The sequence below is a fragment of the Planococcus citri genome, chromosome 1 (assembly GCF_950023065.1).
Source record: "Planococcus citri chromosome 1, ihPlaCitr1.1, whole genome shotgun sequence".
Classification (NCBI taxonomy): domain Eukaryota; kingdom Metazoa; phylum Arthropoda; class Insecta; order Hemiptera; family Pseudococcidae; genus Planococcus; species Planococcus citri.
Window position 1 is genome coordinate 34,967,835 of NC_088677.1, and position 21,101 is coordinate 34,988,935.

General features: G+C 33.5%; 1 protein-coding gene and 1 long non-coding RNA gene across 4 annotated transcripts in view; one reads left to right on the forward strand and one right to left on the reverse strand.

The window, feature by feature from the left end:
• The first annotated feature begins 478 nt into the window (after nt 1-478).
• LOC135831635 (Krueppel homolog 1-like) overlaps nt 479-21,101 on the forward strand; it is a 29,795-nt gene continuing 9,172 nt past the window's right edge. Inside the window, exon 1 of one of the 3 annotated variants that reach the window (XM_065344276.1) lies at nt 479-1,106. Coding sequence is in view for 1 of the 3 variants with exons in the window: in XM_065344275.1 (XP_065200347.1) it covers nt 18,575-18,650 (76 nt within the window). In the remaining 2 variants the exon portion in view is untranslated. Of the gene's footprint in view, nt 1,107-5,556; nt 5,662-17,939; nt 18,651-21,101 lie in introns of those variants that run through there. The other 2 variants (XM_065344278.1, XM_065344275.1) reach the window with 2 other exon arrangements.
• Nucleotides 12,405-12,889, reverse strand: LOC135831639 (uncharacterized). The gene is made up of 2 exons (XR_010556214.1): nt 12,644-12,889; nt 12,405-12,571 (listed from the first exon to the last, which is right to left on the reverse strand). It is a non-coding gene; the product is annotated as an uncharacterized LOC135831639 (long non-coding RNA).

Genomic DNA, 21,101 nt, shown 5'->3' on the forward strand with positions numbered 1-21,101 from the left:
AAGACGTTTGGTCTATAGATACCCTATAGTCTTTTAACTTTAGCAGCTGAGACTCCAGGACTACACAGCTACCGAAAAAAAAAAATGGAATTAGGCCTCTCATAGTTCAAGTTGTTATGGAATCATTAGGTAAGGTAAAAAAAAGTGTATGCGAGTGAGAATGGAGAATAGTTGAAAAAAATTTTCGTCAGTGGGTAGAAAAAGTGCCAAGATGTATCCTAAGTACCAAAAGAACTCCGAACTCGTTTTTTCGCCCGATCAGATCGGATGGCCAAGTATAATGAACAAGAGGGCAATAGCCTTTCATGCACATCCAGCGAAAGAGAGAGAGATGTTTCAAAAAAAAAAAATAAAATGAAACAGGGTGAGGGTACATTATACTCTATACTTTGCCACCTCTCTTTAGACGCGATTGTGGATTGTGTGAGTCGAGTTATCAATATGAAGAAGTTGACGTAGTCGTAGTACAACACAAACGCATACGCATTGGAGCTCTCTCATACCCTACAATCTACATCACAGACTGGTGTATGTAGTGTACTTTGACACGCGCCGGCTATTCGTCGGAAACCATTGCCTTACTCCTCCACGCGACGTTTTTCGTCGCATTTCGTGGCCTCTCCTACCCGATACGCAGAAGGTAAATAATGTTATTTTACTTGAGGCGCTTTCCTTGAAATAAAATTGTCCTTTATCCTTTTATTATTAATTAAACCATTGTTGAGGTACGTACTTACGAATCATTTGGAAATTTTTCGCCCAAAATTTATGCCAGTCTTGTTAAATATTTGAATCTTGGTCGCGAGTCAATGAAAAATACTGTTACTGTTTCGCGTATTCGGCTTCGTATTCGTATGTGTTGATACGATCATCATAAACTGGTCCTCCGGTTGCCTAAAATATTGGTGCGTGTGATAGGTCAGTCGTTTTCAAAGAGAAATCATTTGTCATACGAAGTTCTACGTTAAAAGTTCGTTTTTATTTTACTGGCTTGAATTTTTGCGTTAGTGTTGTGCTTTTTTTTGATCAGTTTTTCACTCATCCCGCGTCGCGTGTGCGATTCTTCATTCGAGAAACATCCGGATAACGAATAATTTCTTCTCATGGTGAGTAAAACGATGTGATTTTAACGTTAGAATTTTGTTCGCATTTGTGTGGAAATTAATGTAGCTAAATTATCACGAATGTGGGGAAAATGCGCGCAAAGGAGGTAGATACATTTCGTTTCGTGTGACCTATATTTTGCAATGCCACAGAGATTTAGGGGGGTTGCGTATGACATTCAAAATCTTGCGTTTTAACTTTCGCTTTTGGTTGCTCTACGATACGAAGTTGAGCATTATCAACGCTGTGAATACTGTTTTCCTCATTTTGGAAAGCTCGGAGCTTCATTCTAGAGGTATCAACTTTTAGAATATTGAATACCAATACGAATCTAAGCATATGTGGTGGTTTCAGTTACTGGTAAATTTGTGTAAATATTCTAGGGTGTTGGGGTTTTGAACTTTTGAGAATGTTCCTATTCGTTGATAGGCGAATTTTGGCGGGTGTTACCGTAGGTTACTTACTCTCTGAAATTTGGTGTGGTTTGTTCATTGTTCAACTTCACTAAGGCATATAATGTGATGGTTTTCAAAAATGTAGATACTTAAATGATTTTGTTTGGGTTGAGGAATGGAATAGATGACTCAACCTGAGGTTATTTAACAATGGAAAAGTTTTCCGAAGTCCGAATCCAAATCAATCGAATAAATCCACTAAACTAAAATGTACGTTAGGTGTCCATTAGGTACTCGAAATTTGTGATGCCAGTCACGTTATTCTTATCCAGTTTCTTATTTGAGTTCAATGAACATCTAACTGATTAAAATTTTACATCAATTTCTATGATAAATGTGATTAAAGTTCACCAAAATGCACTGCAGTTTCCCTAGGTGTTACAAAGTAGAGTGCAACGAACCTTGTTATGTTATCTGCTCTGATGTACGAGTAATATGTTGCACTTCGTGGTGCTTTTCGTCTTCGGTATAGAATTCGTTTTGTTGCCATATATTTATTTGACTTTTGATTTATTCAGTTTCAAAAAAGATGTTGACTAATTCTGAGGGATCTTTCGAAAAATTCATTTTAGTAACAAGACGTAACCCTCCTCTTCATCGCTTTTCCAACATATTTATGTACTTTGGATGACAGGATGACTTCAGGCAACACAGCAAATGAGCCAAATTATTGTTGATGAGCTAGGTATTCTGGAGCTTATGAGGGAAGAGTCAAAACTTCAAAAATTATGACCAGCGATCAGATCAAAACTTTGCATACCTAACCTACTGTACTCGAACAGTCAAATTTGAGAGCATACGAGTACAGTTAGTAAATTAAAGTGTCAAATCTTGATCAGTAGTGCCGATTATTGATCATAATTTAATATTGATTTTTGAGGTAGCATGAAACAATTGATAAAGTGATCAAGAGTTGTCACTATATGCTTAGTCTGAAAATTGAAGGAAAAAGCCAAGTGCCCAAAATTGCGAAATCATGATTTTTGACCATGACCTCTGCCATTATTTTTGAGACGAACAGAAAAGGTTCTCTTAGGAAATTGTCCTTCTCTTAAACTGAAGGAATCAAGCAATTGTATTTTGAAAATTCCCTTCGAGTTCTTCAACTTTTTTGAAAATTAATCTTCTGTTAATTTTTGAAGCTAAATTCTTGTGTAAGTTTCAAGTCTTTAAACCCACCTTTGGTAAAATTGTCTTTCTTTAAATATTGAAGGATCCAGAGGCAATAATTTATTAAAATTTACCCTTAAAAAATTCATTTGCTCAAGCGCCTTTTATTTTGGAAATAGGTTGTTTCGTTAGAGAACCTTTTTTATTCACGTTGAAAAATTGTACCAGAAACCATGATCAAAAATCTAGTTTTTTGTTTTAAATTCAGACTCCTCTAGCTTCACATTTTTTCAGGAAAATCGAATGTCCAAATTGCCCCTTATAAAGCATGGACAATGCTTCTGACCGTTCTTCGTAACGTTCAATGTTTTGAGATATACCTACGCATAAAAGTAGGTAAGTATTTTGGAATTCGTTGAAAATGAAAAAAAAAATTATGAAATGTTATTTAGAATCTTCTGAAATGTAAACGTACTTTGTTTAAATGAAAAGAATGTTGGTTGGGATTTTAAAACATTTTTTTGAATTCAGGATACCTTGTGGTATCAATTTATAGCTCTCTGTAAGGTATTTATTTAAGGTAGGCTTGTCTTTAATTTTTAAGATCAGTTTTAAAATACCAGCTCAAGGCTGAGCGAAAGCGAAAAGAGGATAAAAATTTAAATAACATCGTTCCAAAAAAAAAAAAATGCTTTTAGAAATATTAAAAGCAAAAATAAGCTAAGATTCAGATAATCGTCTCTATTTTTTGCTGAAAAAAGGACCTTATTATATAAAGTTCACCATTTTTAACCGTTCTAAAGAGAATTAAAATTTTGATTTTTTAAATTTTCGATTCTTTAAAACGTTGAAATAACAATTAAATCTTAAACTTTTTCATGTATTGGATGTCTTTCATATTTTTAAAATGCAAATTTTCCGACTTAGCTAGACACATATTATTATTTACTCCTCAAAAGTTTGCTCTTTCATTGTGAGGGAGGGATGTTAGTATCAAAGTTTTGAGTATTGGTCGAAAAAAAAATCGAAATACCTAATTTGAATCCAAATATTGAGGACCAAATCCAAAACTTACAAATTCTCATGGGATCCTGACTAGTTTGAAACAAAGTTAGCAAAAGTTGATTTCATTTGGGTATTTGTTGATGTTATTTTATCAATAAACGAATTGAACGTGGGAGATATTGATATTTGCAACCGAACTAAATTGAAACATTTAGGTACATTTTTCTTTTTCTCATTTTAGCGATACGAGTAATTCGGTACCTAGCGAACAAAAGCTACATAATTTTGAGTAAATTGAATGGTGATTCATGGAGAATAGTTCCAAAAAAATTAGGTCGAAGGCATTGGTCTCTTCCTGATGAAAATTGCGATGTTCGTGGAATCCGACATTTAATGTTATGTATCGAGAGATACTAAATTTTCACTTTTGACTTGAGGATCCATTTCCAGCAGACCCTCAGAATGATAACTTCATAATTTTTCATTACCGATTCTGATTCCTGTCTTTCTATTTTGCACACCGTGATGCAAACTCGTTCCTAGCCGAATTCTTATTATGTGCTTTGTTTCGCTATTGAATAATTATATTTTTAAATACTTACATATGGGCGCAATACCATACCATTTTTCCCGATAAATTCATTAGTTGATGATCAACGTGAATAGATACATATACCTATGTATGTTGATGCATCATGAATAACCGTTTAGTGTTTAATTTTATGCATTCAAAATAGTGCTGCTGTTGAAATGTGTGATCGAAAATGCTAATTATGTGAGAAACATGCTACGTATATCTATCTACCTACCTAAATACTTATTTGAGTACAATGGATATCTTCATATGCTACTTAATCGAAGATCCATTAACGACAATTTTTTTTACATCGTTTGATAGGTACCTTACCTACTCTGTAATGTATTAGGTATTGCGCACACTTGGTTTTATGTAGGTACTTGGCATAATACACGCCTTGGCCAAATTTTGCAACTGCCTCAAATTTTCGTTGTTCGGCCAAATACACGTTTATTGATTTACCAATTTCAACTCACAGGGTAGTTACGCATTGTGGGGGGGGGACAAGAGGACAACCGTGATTGTGGAGTGTGGACTCGGAGTTGGCGCGTAAAATGTACGTAGATTGCGGAAAAGGAAATGGTCGGAGGGATGAGAGAAGTTGCGGCATTTCGCTGCTGGAAAATTTAGCGAACCTGTAGGCTTTGGAAGTTTCTACGCAGCTCCACGCAATTTTCTATTTATTACGACGTTGCCGATACAAATACCCGCAAAAAATCGAATTTGTCGGGCATGTACGTTGCGTAGAGGAAAATTGCGTCGAATTTATCTATTTTTTTTAGGCTTCTGGGGTTGGTAATTTTGTTAACGATGATTTCCTTGAAAAAAAAGTGTTGATTAGAAGTGAAAAATTGTAAGGGTTCGTTTCAGATCAGTCAAGTTGTATGAAGAGTTGAGAATTCTCAATATGGTTTTTCAATTCTTCAAGATGATATATTATTGGCTAGTGATTGTAGGGAGCGATTGAATGTGATACGAGTAGTGAAATTTTTCCATTGGTACTCTTCATGTAAAATTTGGCGCAATAATATGGCAACATTGTAGACCAAAGTTCCGGGTGAAGCTGAATTCGCGTACTTTCGTTTTTAAAGTTCTACCCCTGATGCGTACGATTCATCCTCGTAACGTCGAGTCGAGGTGGTTGTATCCTCCCTGATCCTTTTTTCCCAAGGTTACACCACTATACCGGCAGGCACAACCCTTCGTTCTCTAACCCAACCAAACCGCCCACGTTCGACCGCGTTAACCACCTGACAACCGATCCGCTGTGAAAAATCTTCCGTTTTTCCATCTTAGCCTTCTGTTCTTCAACCGTCGCCGTTCTCGATACATCAACTTTTAAAAACGTGCTTTTACGGTTTCCGAATTTCATTTTCCATGCATTTTCATCGTCAGAGTGGCCGCTCTAAGGTATCTAATTTGATTTTTTTTCCTCCTTTCACGTAAATATACTCGTAGCTATAGAGCAAGCCATCTTGTATAAAACTTAATGCTTTTATATTCATTTCGCTTTGTGCTAGAACAATTTACTTCAAATTAGTTTAACTTGAGAGGTGTCTTCAGCATGCCATGCCATCGCAATGAAATCTCCTGTGAAGCTCTTCGTCTCCTTGCTGGGCTAGAATAGTAGAATTTTCGGTCAAAGCCCTACCTCTCGTACAAACCATACAAGAGTGGCTCAGACATGTGGGTATTTATACATTTATAGTGTTCCATTCGTATACATTTCGCTTCAATTTACTCGTACACACGCTCATTGTTGCTTATTAGTTTCTTGTTTTCAAGTGTTTCATTCCAGTAAGGTCTGTATTTTTATAAACTTTTATTGTTTGAAAGCTTGTTTGCGGCATGCCGTAGACATTGAGCCATTTCTGGAGGCAAATGAGAAATTTTCACTCGAGTTGTCTACACATACGAAAGTAGTTTGCGAAATTGATTTTCATGTTAAAATTTTTGTACAAGAGGATTTAAATTTGAATCGAATGGTCAAAAATGGCAAAAAAAAACATTTTTATGGACTCTGCTTGTTTGGTTATTTAAAAATGTCGAAGTTTTGTAATCTTTCAAACTTTGCAAATGACACTGCACAAATTGAGATACTTTGTATGCAAATTTTGCCCATCTTGTAAAATGAAGACACTATGTCATTTAAAAATCTAAAAACAGTGATAATTGCTTTAATCCTTTGAGACCCAAGAGAAGAATTGACGTTCATTACATGGGAAGAAGTATAACTTCATTAAGCAGATTTTTAATAAAAATCAGGTGTACTCAACATTTCATTTTGTAGAATTTGAGGAAATACTCAAAATGGACACTTTTTCTATCCAGATTTCCAAAATAAATTTTTGATGTAAAAGGATGTTTCCTGAAATTTCAAAATAAAATTTTTAGTAAACCTTAATTTTTTTTTAAAATTTGCTTAATGAAGTTATACTCCTTCCCATGTCAGATTCTTTTTTAGTTTCAAAGGGTTAAAACTGGCTATGGGCATGGAGTCATTTGGATACTACATATTTTGAAATTTTTGAAGTGAATCTGCCATCAAAAACACTCATCACTCATCAGATTTACCAAATAATAACCCAAACAAAAGAATAACTTGAGATTTTTTTTTATTGCGCAACTCCTCAGTAAACAGTGTAAACACCAGTTAGTTAAACGTTTTAAAACATCAAAAAAAATGAGTTTGTAAACCTTGAGACATTTTGGATGCAAAAATAATAGCCGGGTACCGACATCCGGATGTATTTTTAACGGAAAAGCTTCATTTGATTATTGCCCGTCGAAGTTCGCAGAACTAGCTAAATTACATGTACCTAACCTAACTTTACACTCAGAGGTGGTGGTTTATTTGTTTTGTATATAGTTGGCTGATGAAACCTGTTTTTTTGTTTTTCGCTTGTGTGCAAAATAAGCAGACGCATAAAAATGTCGGTGAATCGAAGAATACTAATATAACCCAGAATGGTACTAAAGTGCCTGGAGATTTTGTTTAATGGTCCGCATTTTAGGTGAAATGAATAAGTAAAATGCAATCCAAGAAATACCTTGTATTATTCAAAGTACATATTGGATGAATTTTTGCACCTTTTACCTCCTCCTCCGTTATGAGTGATGTTACTCGATAATATTCGAATGACGACTCAATTATGAGAAATTGTGAATGTTTTCTCATAGGAAAATTATTTCTAAAATTGTTAGGATCGACGTTCGACGATGTATTTTATTTTATTGTGTTCAATTTAACCTCATACATAACTGGAAATGCACAACGACAAAGTATACTACCACGAATTTCATATTACACAAAATATTGATATCTTATCAGCGTTACCTATTTGAAAAGATAACAACTCCTAATACTGATACTGCATTATCCTATGTGCATTTAAAATCGTTATAAAATGACCGGAAGCGAACATTTTAAATGATTGACATACGTAGGTAAGGTACTGTTTGTACACGAATATTTTTGCAGACATCGACATTTTATTCTATAGCCTTGTAGGTATCCCGACCCGACTCCCGAGATATTATTCAGTTTCGCAGATAACGTCAATTATTTATCTATACTTGAATTATCTTGGTATAATTTCTACTCATTAAAATCATATTAACGAAATTTACTGACGATTGGATTTTATCATGTTGCATTCGTTTTAGAATTTGAATCTTAATGTTCACTGACTGATAGTAGGCTACATAAATGTAACTAAACGAACACCCATTTATTTATATTTTCTTAATCTCGGATCACATTGTTTGGAAATATTATCTATTCGATTAAAATTATTTGATTTGTTTTTCGGTAAATTTTTAATACACAGTACACAGATTTTTCTTTCGTTTCTTTCATTCTGATGCGACGATTAGTACCCATTATTTATTAAATCAATAAAAGTAGTCAATGAATTATTAACCTCGATTCGATTTCATTGTTTATAATGAACTATGTTTATCCAACAAAATGATGAATCGACGATTAAATGTTTACATTCGATTGTGGTAATTTGAAACTAACAAACTAGATCTTATTGCCTATTGCAACTTGCATGAGAAGATGCCACCTCAACCACCGTTATTGAAAAAGGAATATTGGTCTTCCATTATTTTTCAGATCTGTTTTTAAACATGGTATTTTGAGGTTGAGATTTAATTTTTTTTTTGAGCAATCAGATTTTCAAATTTTATGAAATTTACTGAACAAAAACTACGTACAAATCTATGATGAACAGTTTATTCGACTCAGTTCTTTCAAATTAGGTGTACATACAGAAAATTTTAACTCGATTTAAATTAAATATTGAGGAAGTTTGAGACGAAGTTTTGGAATATCATCTCTAAAATCAATATTATACTCAATATGTATTATTTTTGGGTACTTGCCTAAACGTTACCATTTTATAAAGTTTCTAAATAGGCTTGGTAATTGAGCATTGGACTTGCAGGGGTTTTGAAACATGTTCTCTTCAAAAATTAAATTTCGGTTGCAATTGAAGCTGAAGCTGACTATCCCAAGTACGATAGTTTCCTTGTTTGTAGCGTCCGATCTTGGATTTCTCACGTTTTGTTATGAAATTTTACCCAAGTTTATTAGAAATTAATCAAATTTTACATAATTTTAATTTTTTTTTTTACAATTTTTGGCTTAGATCTAATTATGCTGAATTGGATCCATGGAATGTTCAGATCTGATCAGATTCAGCCATTTTTCACTGAGTTTATATGCCAATAATTTTACATAACTATTTTTCTCACATTTCAAACTATTTTTTATTTTTTCTCATTTTATGGCTATTTTCTGAATTTTATGCCATTTTCAACGGATTTTTTCTCACTTTAACGAGATTTTCTCGTGCTTTGGACTTTTTTTCTACCAATTTACTCAATTTTAATCAAGTTTGAAGATATTTAATAAGCTATTACGACACGTTTTCTTCGCGTTTCAAACAATTTTTCAAATATTTATTTGCACAATGAATTCTGTATGCTATGAAATCTCCATCGAATTGCGATAAATTTTGAGTTTCCTCCATAAATTCTTCCAGAGTCGGGTAAAACGACTCCAGACTGTATAATTCTCGGACGAGTCGCATGAAATGTGCATAATAATGTGTGTTGGTAGGTATGTAGCTAGGTAGGTAGTAGGTAACTACCTATCTGCATATTTCTCGTGAACCGTACATTGCGGCGTAAAATTCCAGTATTTTAGTATTAACGCGAACTCGGCAGGAAAAAAGGACCTTTATTGTGGATTTCGCCTTGACCAAAAAGTATTGCGCATACATTGTTGAATTTTTACAAGTCGCCGAGTAAACTCGCCGCGACAACGGCGCATAGTACATATTTGTTAATTTATCGTCGTCGACGACATCGTTGTCGTTGGTAGAATCGCATCAGCGACGCAAGACGAAGGACAGGACAACCAAAAAAAAAGCACAAAAATTTTTCGTAATCAGCGACGCCGCGGCGGTGGCGGTGGCGGCGCGGTGCTCGTACATTGTAAGCTCTCTGTCGAGTTTACGTTTCAACGTCAAGAGTATTTCACACTATTTATGCAAACCTTCCAACGTCTTGTGATAGAGAAGTATTTTTTTGTTACTAAAATTCATTGATTGTACGGCGAGGGGAGCGAAAGGAAACGTTACGAAGTTGGCCCAACCGTCCCCACTGGTCACTAGGTTGATGGAGGTCGGCGCTCTATATAGCGCGATTGTTTCACACGTGGAGGAGTTCGCCGAGGGTTTCTTGAGCTATACGTCAGCTCGCTGTGCAGTACTCGCGGCGCAATGCGCAGTCACTGCGCGATGACGTCATCTTTGGTTTGCCCGCCTGCATTAAGGAGCGTACACACGATCCAATATATTTGACAAACCAGGTTTGTCAAATTGACATCGTTGATAAAATTTATCAACATATAATCAACATATATTTGGTTGCATGGAAAGTCAAATATATTAGATCATGCAAACGCTATGATAATCTAAGTTTTTTTTCCAAATTTTCAACGTTTTGTTGATCGATGACACCAATTCTGAAAATAGAAATTATTTATATTTTCAAAATTATTTTCAGAGTTGTGTCTATGGTGTCTCCGATCAACAAAACGTTAAAAATTTGAGAAAGACATCATCAGAGCGTCCACACAACCGAATATGTTTGATTAAATTCAATTTGATTTGACAAATCGAGTTTGTCAAATATATTGGATCATGTGTACGCTCCTTTAGGAACACCGAACACCGAACAGGCTGCGGCTGCTGGGTTCTCGGCTCTGGCTCTCGCCTCGGTGTGTGTAACGCAACTTTTCGGCGGCTAGTGAACGATGCTTTCATTGGTTGAGAGTAGCGAGTAGCCTATGACTTTCGAGGTGGAATTTGGGATATTGGTACTTATTGTGTGAGCTTTTTGAGACTTTGTGTTTATTTTTTGCTACGAAATTGATTTGGACCCGAATTTGTGGCTCAAATCACATTGATTTGTTTCAATTTCAGAATGAAAAGTAAATTTTAATACGTGAGGTGCAATGAGGTTAGATGGAAATTGATTTCCAAGCACCTTACTAACAAACTGGATTGCAGAAACTACTCGTACCTACCTACAGATGAACTTTTGTTGAAATCAGTATTTCTTATTAACGAGGATCGTGGAGTGGAGACTTGGAAGAAATCAAAAACTGAATTTGAAAGGAAGGAGTTTTGCATCAAATCTGGTGATTAGGGGTATACAATTATGCATACAGGGCTGTTAAATTACCGTAATTTATTTGCTGGTAAAATACGGCGGTAAAATACGGTATTTTACGGTATTTATGGTATTTTACCATTTTGGATATGAAGAGTTATTTGTACATAGTTTGACTTTGAAGTTCTGAACTTCTGACCTGCCTCTGAAGTAAATTTTCATCTATTTTAGGTGTTATTACAGATTATAGAAAATTTTCCATGGACATTTTTTGGAAATTTATGGGGAAAATTTTTGGTAACTTAGAAATCATAAATTTCCATGGAAATTTGGAAATTTATGAAGGAAAGATGGGAAAAAAGTGTTCAATTTGGCTTTTTGGTAAATTATGGTGAAATACGGTAATAAACTTTTGGTAAAATACCGTAAAATACGGTAAAATACCGCCGTAATTTACCAACATAAATTACCTTACAGCCCTGTACATACATAAGTTACACATTTTTTCAATTTATAACTAGTTACAAACCTCTGAACTGGTTTGAAAATCAACTGGCTTATAAAAACCAAATTGCTAAAAAAAATTGCGGAAATGGGATACTTTTTAAGTTACCTTATATGTAGTAGATAGGCTTATCCACCAATTTTTCACTGTTCCCAAATTTTTTATACTTTCTTTTTCCCATTTGCATATTCATTCTATCGACAGTAATTTTTATATACCTGCATGTGCCTTTCACCCCCTTTTAAATGACTTCTTTTTACCGAGCTTTTTGAAGTATTAATTGGAGAAGAGAAAATTCATTTCAAGCAATTATCAAGTACGTACCTGAATCTACCCAAAAAATGCAAATCATTCAACCTATTCAAAGTAAACTGGTTTTATCGTTTGGCAATAAATACATTTTTTAAACACACAGGTACCTAATTTTCTTTGAAAAATTTCGAATGCTTTAATGCATCAAAAGTGCCTAAAATCATGAAATTTAATGCTTCAAAAAATTCATTTCCGCGAATGCTCAATACTTTTATTCCTGCGTACCTGAGTAGAATCATTTAGGATAGGTCAAGTTTCACACATAACCAGTCAGATGCATTCGGTAAAATTTTACTATTCAAATTAGTTGACGCTTCCATTACTAGGTATAGAGTCGTATCCTTGGTAATTTAGGTACTCATTTTCTTCGTTGTTTTTTTTTTTTTTTTTTTTAAATACTTACTTGATTGTAAATTAATTAACTGATTTTCCTCATTCATCACAACGACAACTGTGTTATTTCTTGTGGTACCTAGATATCGATTCGAGAAGAGTAAATACTAATCGAACGAAGATTGCAATTAGGGTAATTAAATTTGTCGATGTTTTTTATTTCTCGCTGTGGTAGGTAATTATCCTGGATGCATTTTAACATCAATTATATATCTTCTTTCTGTAAGATTTTTCGATTTTGTCAACAACGAAAAAAAACAATTCTTTATAATTTTATTCAAATTTAATTCCTACACAACAAAGTATAAGTATGGGATTTTTTTGTGAGAAAAAAAAACAAGAAACTAACTTACTGATAAATTGGTCACACAACATGCTTCCGTTTTTCAAATATTTATCCAATATTAACTTCTCTGTTACCACCTATAGTACAAACGCGAATTGAGAATTTAAAAAAATGAAAAAAAAACATACATATAATAACGATGCAGTTACCTCTTGTAAATTATGCTTAAACCCTAATAAGAGCCTCTGTTACATTGTATGTTTTTAAACAATACTAATTATAGTGTATCCACTAAAAAAAATTCGTAATTGCGCGCAAACTGAACTTCTATATTGCTACTTTGAAGGCTGCATTGCGTTTTTTTCTGCTACATTGTAATTTTATTACTCGACAGTCGTCGAGCTATGAGCTCTGTAGGTATTTTTAATTCGTCCATAAGACGTTGCGCTGCTGCCCTATCGCGACAAAATGAAAAACAAGAAAATGTGCGGCATTGCATATTGCATAATTCTTCCTATGCCATATCAAGAGTGAGACTACTAACTCATATAATAACGCTAGACGTTCAATTTTTTTTTTTTACTTTTTTACTAACTACACATCTTACATACTACATACAATGTTGTCGAATCCGTACACGTATTCTAAAATATCTACTTGGTCAGCCTTGGTGAGAAAAAGCTAATTTTCGTTACAAAACTGTTAATTTACTGACTGCTCGAATTAGTTCATGGTTGTGTGGTTGCGTTTTGAGTGAAGATGATAATATTATACACTACAGTATAAATCATACATTTTATCACTACTAATATAAAAAAAGTTTAAAATTGTAAGCTTAATAATTTTTTTTTGCGAAGTTTGTTTACCAATGGCAACGATGTTTGTGCATCGCAACTTAGTCTAAATTTATCGCATCTAACGAATATTTTTTTCTTAGAATGTAGATGCGTATTGCCTACTTACTTCTTCTGTTCTGTGTATCTTCTTACTGCCCAATATATGCAGTACCTACCTAACCAGTGCATAATTTGGCAACAATTCTCCTTCATGTAGGTATGTACCTTGCCTTATCTTTATCCAGTAGGTGTGTTTGAATTTGAAAATTTTTCATTTCATTCTGTCTCGTAGTACTACATATAATCGCGAATAATTTAATGGTATCTAATTACCTTGTGGTCAACATTGTTTGGGATACAATACGCTATGGTCAAATCCGGTGTGAGTAATGACTAATGAGTATCGTTATCGCTACATTAACGTTGTTTTATTAAAATGCTTAGGTAGTTAGTTTCTGGTTGAAAATTTGACGGTGATTTGCATTTTTATTCGAAAAAGCGAGCTTCACGTTAGAATTTTTTCCACGTTAAGAATTATTCTCTATCGCGATTACTGTGATTATGCAGTTTCCGGTCATTTGGCTGGAAAGATAACATATCGATAGTAATAATATTATCTACTGCGAACTGTAGAAGAAATTTTTTGCATTTCATGCTTTAAATTTTCATCAAATTCTCTCTCTTTGTAATCATTGTAGAGGAAGCGGATAAAGAGAGCACACTTCATTGAAATTTTCAAATTGTGGATCTGGAAATGTTGTGCTGTTTTAAGGCTCGGATTTTATTTTTTCTGAAAAGTCAACACCCTATCGATTCCTAAGCCCTTTAACACTTTTCATTTATGGCCACTTATACTTTGCTCTATGTTTGACCGAAAAAAAAAATCATATTTCTCAATTTATAATCGTTCTTTAATGGACTCACATTTATTAGGTACCATTATTGTGTCGATTTTCAATACTCTTATCCAAAAATTCACCACGAAAAAATTGTAATTATCATGCAACTATTGAAATGATGTAGAATGTGATTCAAAAGTGGCAAAAAAAATAAAACCAAGTGTTAAGTTTTAAAAAATCTATCTACCCATAAAATCCTCAGTTGAATAAAAAAAAACTTGTAAAAAAAATTCTTTGAATCCTATCTTAGGTCAGGTCATTGTCACCTTATATACGGCAGTCGGCAAAAAACCTGATGTACCTAATTAAAATAATGATAATTAAATTAGGTAGATAGGTATAATTCATTTGTGCATTTTTAATTATATTTTTCCCCAAAAAAAGAAGGAAATCTCTATAGACGATACAGGATCAGATTACATGCATACGACTTGTAATAATTTAATTAATGGAAGGCGGGCGAGAGGAAGGAATAAATATGGCTAATATTGCTGCTTTTTTTGAAGCGTTGTTTTAATTACTTATTTATGTGCTTCTTTACTAGAAACGAATTATTTTAATGATGATTTGTGGAAGGTTGCGATTGCAAAATTTTTTAACTGAACTTATGAATAATCTTCACTTTTGTCTCTTGGATATCCCTGATAAAATGTTACTATAGAGATCAAAAATTCCTGTTTCATTACATATTAAAAACGTTTTAGCTGGAGAACAGAAGCTGAAGTTTGAAAACATTAAAATAAATGGCGAATCAGCCTCCCCTGCTTCAAAATTTTCAAATGATCTGGTGGAAGTTAGTTCTAAGGATTTGTAAAATCGCTTAGGTATACAATGAATTTTGGACCATGCACGTGCAGTGTTGCCAAAAATATTTAAATATCACTATTACTTTAATTTGAGCAGCTCTTCATGAAAAATATGTCGTCTGCTTGAACGAAAAATTGAGAGTCCGACGGGGTTCTGAATTTTCCAAAATAATCCAAAAATGGCTCTGATCGTTCAGAAAAATTAACCATTTTTTACACCAATTGCAATCACATTTAGAGGCCTATTTTTGGTATGATTGCAGATTACAATATTTTTTTAGGGCCGAATTTTTTTTACAAATATTTACCTATCTATCTGAAAACCACCAAAATATTGGATTTCGCAGTTGCTAGTTGAAGAATCTTTTTAGGTCATATTGAGGGGTACTGAGTAAAAAAAAAACGTTTGTTTTTAGTTCAAATCTGAAAAAAAACAAGTCTTGAAATATGTAAGTGTAAGTGAGCAATTAAAGAGCTCTATTCCAAAGTGGGTCAAGTCATTTTTTTTTAAAAAAAAAAACACGTTTTACGGAGATTTTTACTTCAAAAGTGGGTTAAGTCATCTATTTTTCAAATGAAATTCTTCTACAAGCAAATGTTCTATGTCCAAAGAAAGTAAAGGTGTACCGACCTTTGAAAACAGAACAAATTTCAGCATCAAAAATTTTAAACGCATTTTTTTGGGGGGAAAAAATAACTTAACCACCTTTTGGAATAGAGCTCTTCAATTGAAGCTTACGTTTCCAAAACGCACTAAGTCCAAAAAAATATTGATAAGAAATTCATGGCACTTACTACTTAGTACAATTTGGAAACGTAGAAATGGCCCAAATTAGCTGATTTTTTGATATGTTGTAGCCAAGACCCTTGGGCACAACATATCAAAAAATCAGCCATTTTGGGCCGCAACTTTATGCTAGATGGCCTTGCGACCTCAAAATTTTTGAAAATGGACTTAGTGCAGTTTGGATACGTATGCTTCAATTAAAACTGAACTTTGGAAATCTTCTCTCTAGGTCTTATTCTATCGCATTTTAAAGGCAATTTTCGGCGTAAGAGAGAAAAAAAACTTTATATGGCTTGAATGAATTTATTCAAAAAATGTCCAAAAATCTCAAAATATGCGATTGAACTCCTACAACTCTGGAATTCTTTCTATGTATTTTAATTAAGTACTACCTATGCGTTTTGAGGGGCACTATCGACATGGGTGAGAAAAAGATGTATTGTTTGGGCTAAAATTTTTGTAAAAAAAGTGCCTTAAAATCTCTAAAGGTATGATTGAGGAGGTGTAATTCTCAGAATATTCTTTCTATGCTATATTCCAACTACTGATGCATTTTGAGAGTCACTTTGAATATCAGTTTGAAAAAATTCTTTCGAGAACTATCCTATATGAGTTTTCATGCTGTGGTAAAAAAATGAGCCAACCAAGTGTCTTTTCCGAAAAAAACAAAAAAAAAAAGGAAAAATTTACACTATTTTTAAGCAAGTACATATTATGTACTTATTTGAATGGATTTTCAATTGTTCTGGTCCATTTTAAATCATTCTGCGACAAAGATTTTGAAGTGATCGAAACGGAATTTGAAAAATTATGCCCTTAAGTCGGTCAAAGGGGGTAACGGGACCCGTTCATTTTCAAGTTTGTAAATTCTAAATATCGTCTAATCTTTTTAAACAAAATTTTTCAAAAATTTCCTGAATATCCCACTCAAGTTTAAAATTTTCACCAGTTGATTTAGGTGGAGGAAGTCGTCAAAACTGAGCCCACCAGCCTACTATCTCAATTTGATCAAATTTAAATATTTTTATGAGATGAAATTTGTCAAAAACTGCCAAAATTCCAAAAAATAAAATCACTTTTTGAACCGTCTATGCAGTGAATTTAATGCTTCGTTCTTTTTTTTTCATGTTTTTAATCAACTGGATACATTCGCTTGTTAGATAGGTATACTTTTGTGGAACATTTAGGCTACAATGTTGATGTATTATGATGTACAGTATTGCACATTCGTATCCTCATCAAATGGAAAAGGAACCCTACGAGTCACAACGATTAGGGTATCCTTGAAAATCAATACCCTACTTGGTCGTTTGAAAGCTTGTGCGTGAAAAATAAAAAAGAGGAAAATCATCTCTTCATGAAATATGTATTACCGCATCGTAGGCTACGTTGACGCGGTTCATACGAAAAATAGTGAAATGCATTAGATTACTCGTAGTTAGGTAGTTCACTGACTGCTATAAAGCGTACAGAAGATACTCAACTACACCTTTATGGCGGATGTTGTGAAAAAAAAGAAAGAAAGAAAAAGGGTAATTACTCGACAAAGTTGTCAAAGAAATTCATGCTGTCGAACATGTTTTCGTGTATATAAGGTACTACTAAGTAGGTATATTCGAATAGTGTACTCGTATACACAAAGCAACCAATTATTGCGAGAACCTTGAAAAGGCGAGTTGTTTTTGTGGAGTGGAGTGGTATGGTATTACTGGTATATGACATTACCCATTACGAGAAGGTACCATGAGCTATGTACGTGTATAGAGCCATGTAAGAAATACTCGTTTACGTATTATAATTCCCACCATGAAAAATAATTTGTACATTAACTGACCTATCTTATTATACTTTGTACGTGTACTGTACATTGTAATGTTTCGGCATCGCGGTGTATAACTTCGTCCTTATCCAGTTTCAGCCCCGACTACCTCACTTGCTCCATCGTTTTCCTCCACGTGTCAGACCGACCGGGTCGAACGCCTATACGACCATGTATCTTTAGTTCCGCATCCTATGCTATGCAGGAAAATGAGGGAAATGAGTGACGTCATTTTGATGTTTCTTACCCTCCCCCTCACCGCGGCTCTGCTCCTTTCACACCATCGTTGCCTCGATCGCCTTCGCCTCGACGGCCGTCGCCTTGCTTGTAGTATATTTCATATCGTAGGCAGAAGCACTTTGTTGTAAGTACTGTCGTAATATTATTTGTACGTAACGTACGTACGTATCGTATAATACACCAAAAGTATACACGATAACGCATGCGCATTTCGTTGCATTCACCAAACTTTCTAACCAGCATTTTTCGGCACGTGTTTTCAAAGTGCTCGTACTCATTTATAGTTTAGTTTTTGAATACTTGTTGTCGAAGGTACGCGATGGTTCGTTTGGGACTTAACCCGGTTTTGATTCGGTGCCGGCACCACATCGTTCAGGGGGTTGTGCGAAGTTGGCCAAAACAACGCTGCAACTGCTGCCGCTGCTGTTGATGATCATTTTCAAAAAGTGATCGAAATTTAACAAAAATTTACACCGCCATAAAATCTAGTCCCCAATTTTTTTCACCTCGACGTGTTCATATTATACCGTAAGATTTTTTCCTTTTTTCTTGTGTTCTTTTTCGGTTCTTTTTTTTCGTATTTTTTTATACGTGCATTCGCGTTCGCTTTCTTTTCTGTTCTTTATTATACTTTTTTTCTTGTTTTTGTTATCGTTCGAGACTGATTACTTAATACCTCTTAACACTTTCGTAATTTAATCATTTTTTTGTCGCGTTAAATCTTTGTCGTTTTGAAAATGTACAACGTCGAAAATGGCAAAAATTGATGAGAGTGCTCAAAAACAGTGGATTAAAAATTTATGGATGAATCCTAGTGTTAGACAGAATGGTAAGTTTTTTTTCATTGTTGTCTCTGTTTTTTTGGTCGATTTGGTAAATTATTTTGGAATCTGAGATCTGCTTTATTTTTTAATTGATAAATTATTCTTTTTGTTTTTTTAATGGGTCAACTTTTTGTTAATTTGATGAATTGAAAAATTTATTTTGGAAGGAAACGTCATTTCATTCGTATATACTTAGTGGTGTTTTTCCTATGAAAGATGTCCTTAAATTCGACACGTTAACATTTTGATAACATTTCGATCGAAATGGCGAAAACTCAGCATTTTTGTCACTTCCTATCTATTCTTTAGCATATTTTTCATAAATTTTTTCATGTTACCAAACATTATGACGTTGATAAACGTTCAAATTGTTTTTTTTTTTATCAAATGGTCTCAAAAAGAAAGCGGTTGTGAAAAAAAAAACAAATGAGAAAATAAAAATTTTGGCCTGTGACAATTTCAAAAATGCTCAATAGTTGAAATCTTGACCGGAATTTGAAACTAAATAATAATATGTATCATTTTTTTTCATTGTGTTATTGCCTATTGGCCTATTTAATGTTTTAATTTTGTAGGGAGAGAAAAGAAAAATGAGAAGTTGGAAAATTCCAATTTTCCAATCCAAACTTTTTTCTTGTTTATTTTCTAATGTGATTGCTGATTAATCAATTATTTTTTTTTCTTATGTTATCATTTTTATGCATCTGGCCTAAAGTTTTGCTCTTGATGTAAGGGAAGAGAGAAGAGAGAGAGGAGAATGAGGAGGAAATCTGCAGAATTTCGAATATTTTAGAAATTAATTTTTGGATGCATCGAGAAGAGAGAGAGAGAGAGAGAATTGAAGCAACTGAGGGATGCAAAGGAATTGAAGAACAAGTTCAAAATCTGTCTGAAATGAGTTTGAATTCCCAGAATATCAATACTTTTATCTTGTTTTTTTCTTCAATTTCGGTTTTGAAATTGTGGTTTTAATCATTTCTTCATCACTGAACTGAAGTTTCTAGATATCAGGGGTGGGGGCGGGGGAGGGGCGTGGTGAGAAAACAGAAAGGAATAACAATAGATAAAAAGGATTGAGGAAGAAAATCTAAGAAAATGAAAGTAAGTGTTGAAAAATTACAGTTTTTTTAGCTCAAAATTAAGAGAAAAAAAACAATTTTTCTATCCTGTTCTTTTGAGATTTCCAGTTTGTCTATTTTTTATGGAAGTTTTTTGGAGAATGCAAAACTAAGGGGAGAAAAAATGAGATTATAAAAAATTACATACATATTTGAATTCAACCAATATTTTTTAAAACAAAATCCGCAATTTATCATTCATTTTAAAAAAAATGCTTTCTACAAGTTTTTCATGTGGTGATGTTAAGCCATTTGGGAAACACTTGTTTTATTTAGATTTTTCAAAAACGAGGAGAATGAAGTGAAATAATTTGCGAGAAAACTTCAATTTTTCACACTCTGTGAAAATAGCTTGAGGATAAGAAGTATTTTTTAAAACCTAAAATTTGGTTAAAATGTGAATAATAAAGGAAATTTCCTTTTCTGATTTTGTAGCAAGGTTTTTGGTTCTGTTCTGTAGAAAAATTTGTAGGCCTCATTTGTAAAATGGAAAAACTAATTTGGTATCCCAAAATATGATATAATTGTTAGGTAGGTACGTGCCTACTTATAAAAAAAAAATGGAAAATTCTTTCTCCGTGGGCAAAAAAAAAAGTATTCATTTCTCATTTTTCGAATGAAGGCTTTGCTATTGATGTTTCTTGTAAATTTTCAATACACTTGTTTTGTTTTCCCTGCACAGTTTAAAATCATGGTATTTTAAAAGTTTTAATTACATAAAAACGTTTTCCAGCTCATTTTTTTTCTTTGAAACGAAGGAATGGTAAGAAAAGAAATTGATTTTTTTTTAAATGTCAAGTTTTCAAGGCGAAAAATGTCTCTTCGTGATCAGCTAAACAGTTGGCCTAATGATGTTTTTAGTTACTCGTACATTTCAATGAAGATAGATGTTTGTTTGAATTGAGCTTGCCTAAAACAGTATATTAAACGTTCGTCAACCCCTCCTGTTCGTTTTACTATTGTATACTTAGCGCTCTCGAGCTCACTGCTGAATTAGGATGCTTAAATTTCATCGATTTCGTCGGAAAATATCTACCTGCGTCAAATTAGGTGGGCTGGTTTTAAAAATGCCACAATGTTGAACGTTTCTATTGAACCGTGTTCATTTCATGTCATACGCAGCGATTAAAATTTTCAAAAAACCAAAGTACCTTCCTATAGTCATTGAATTGAAAGGAAATTCAATTCGATGAAAATAGCGATTTTGAAATCTATACTTACAACACAAGCGATCATTCGTTCAATTTTTATCAAAAAAAGTAGTGTTTTGGTTTGCTCGTTGTCTGCTTCAATTATTAAAAATAAAAATAATATCAAAATCACGAAAACATTAAATAA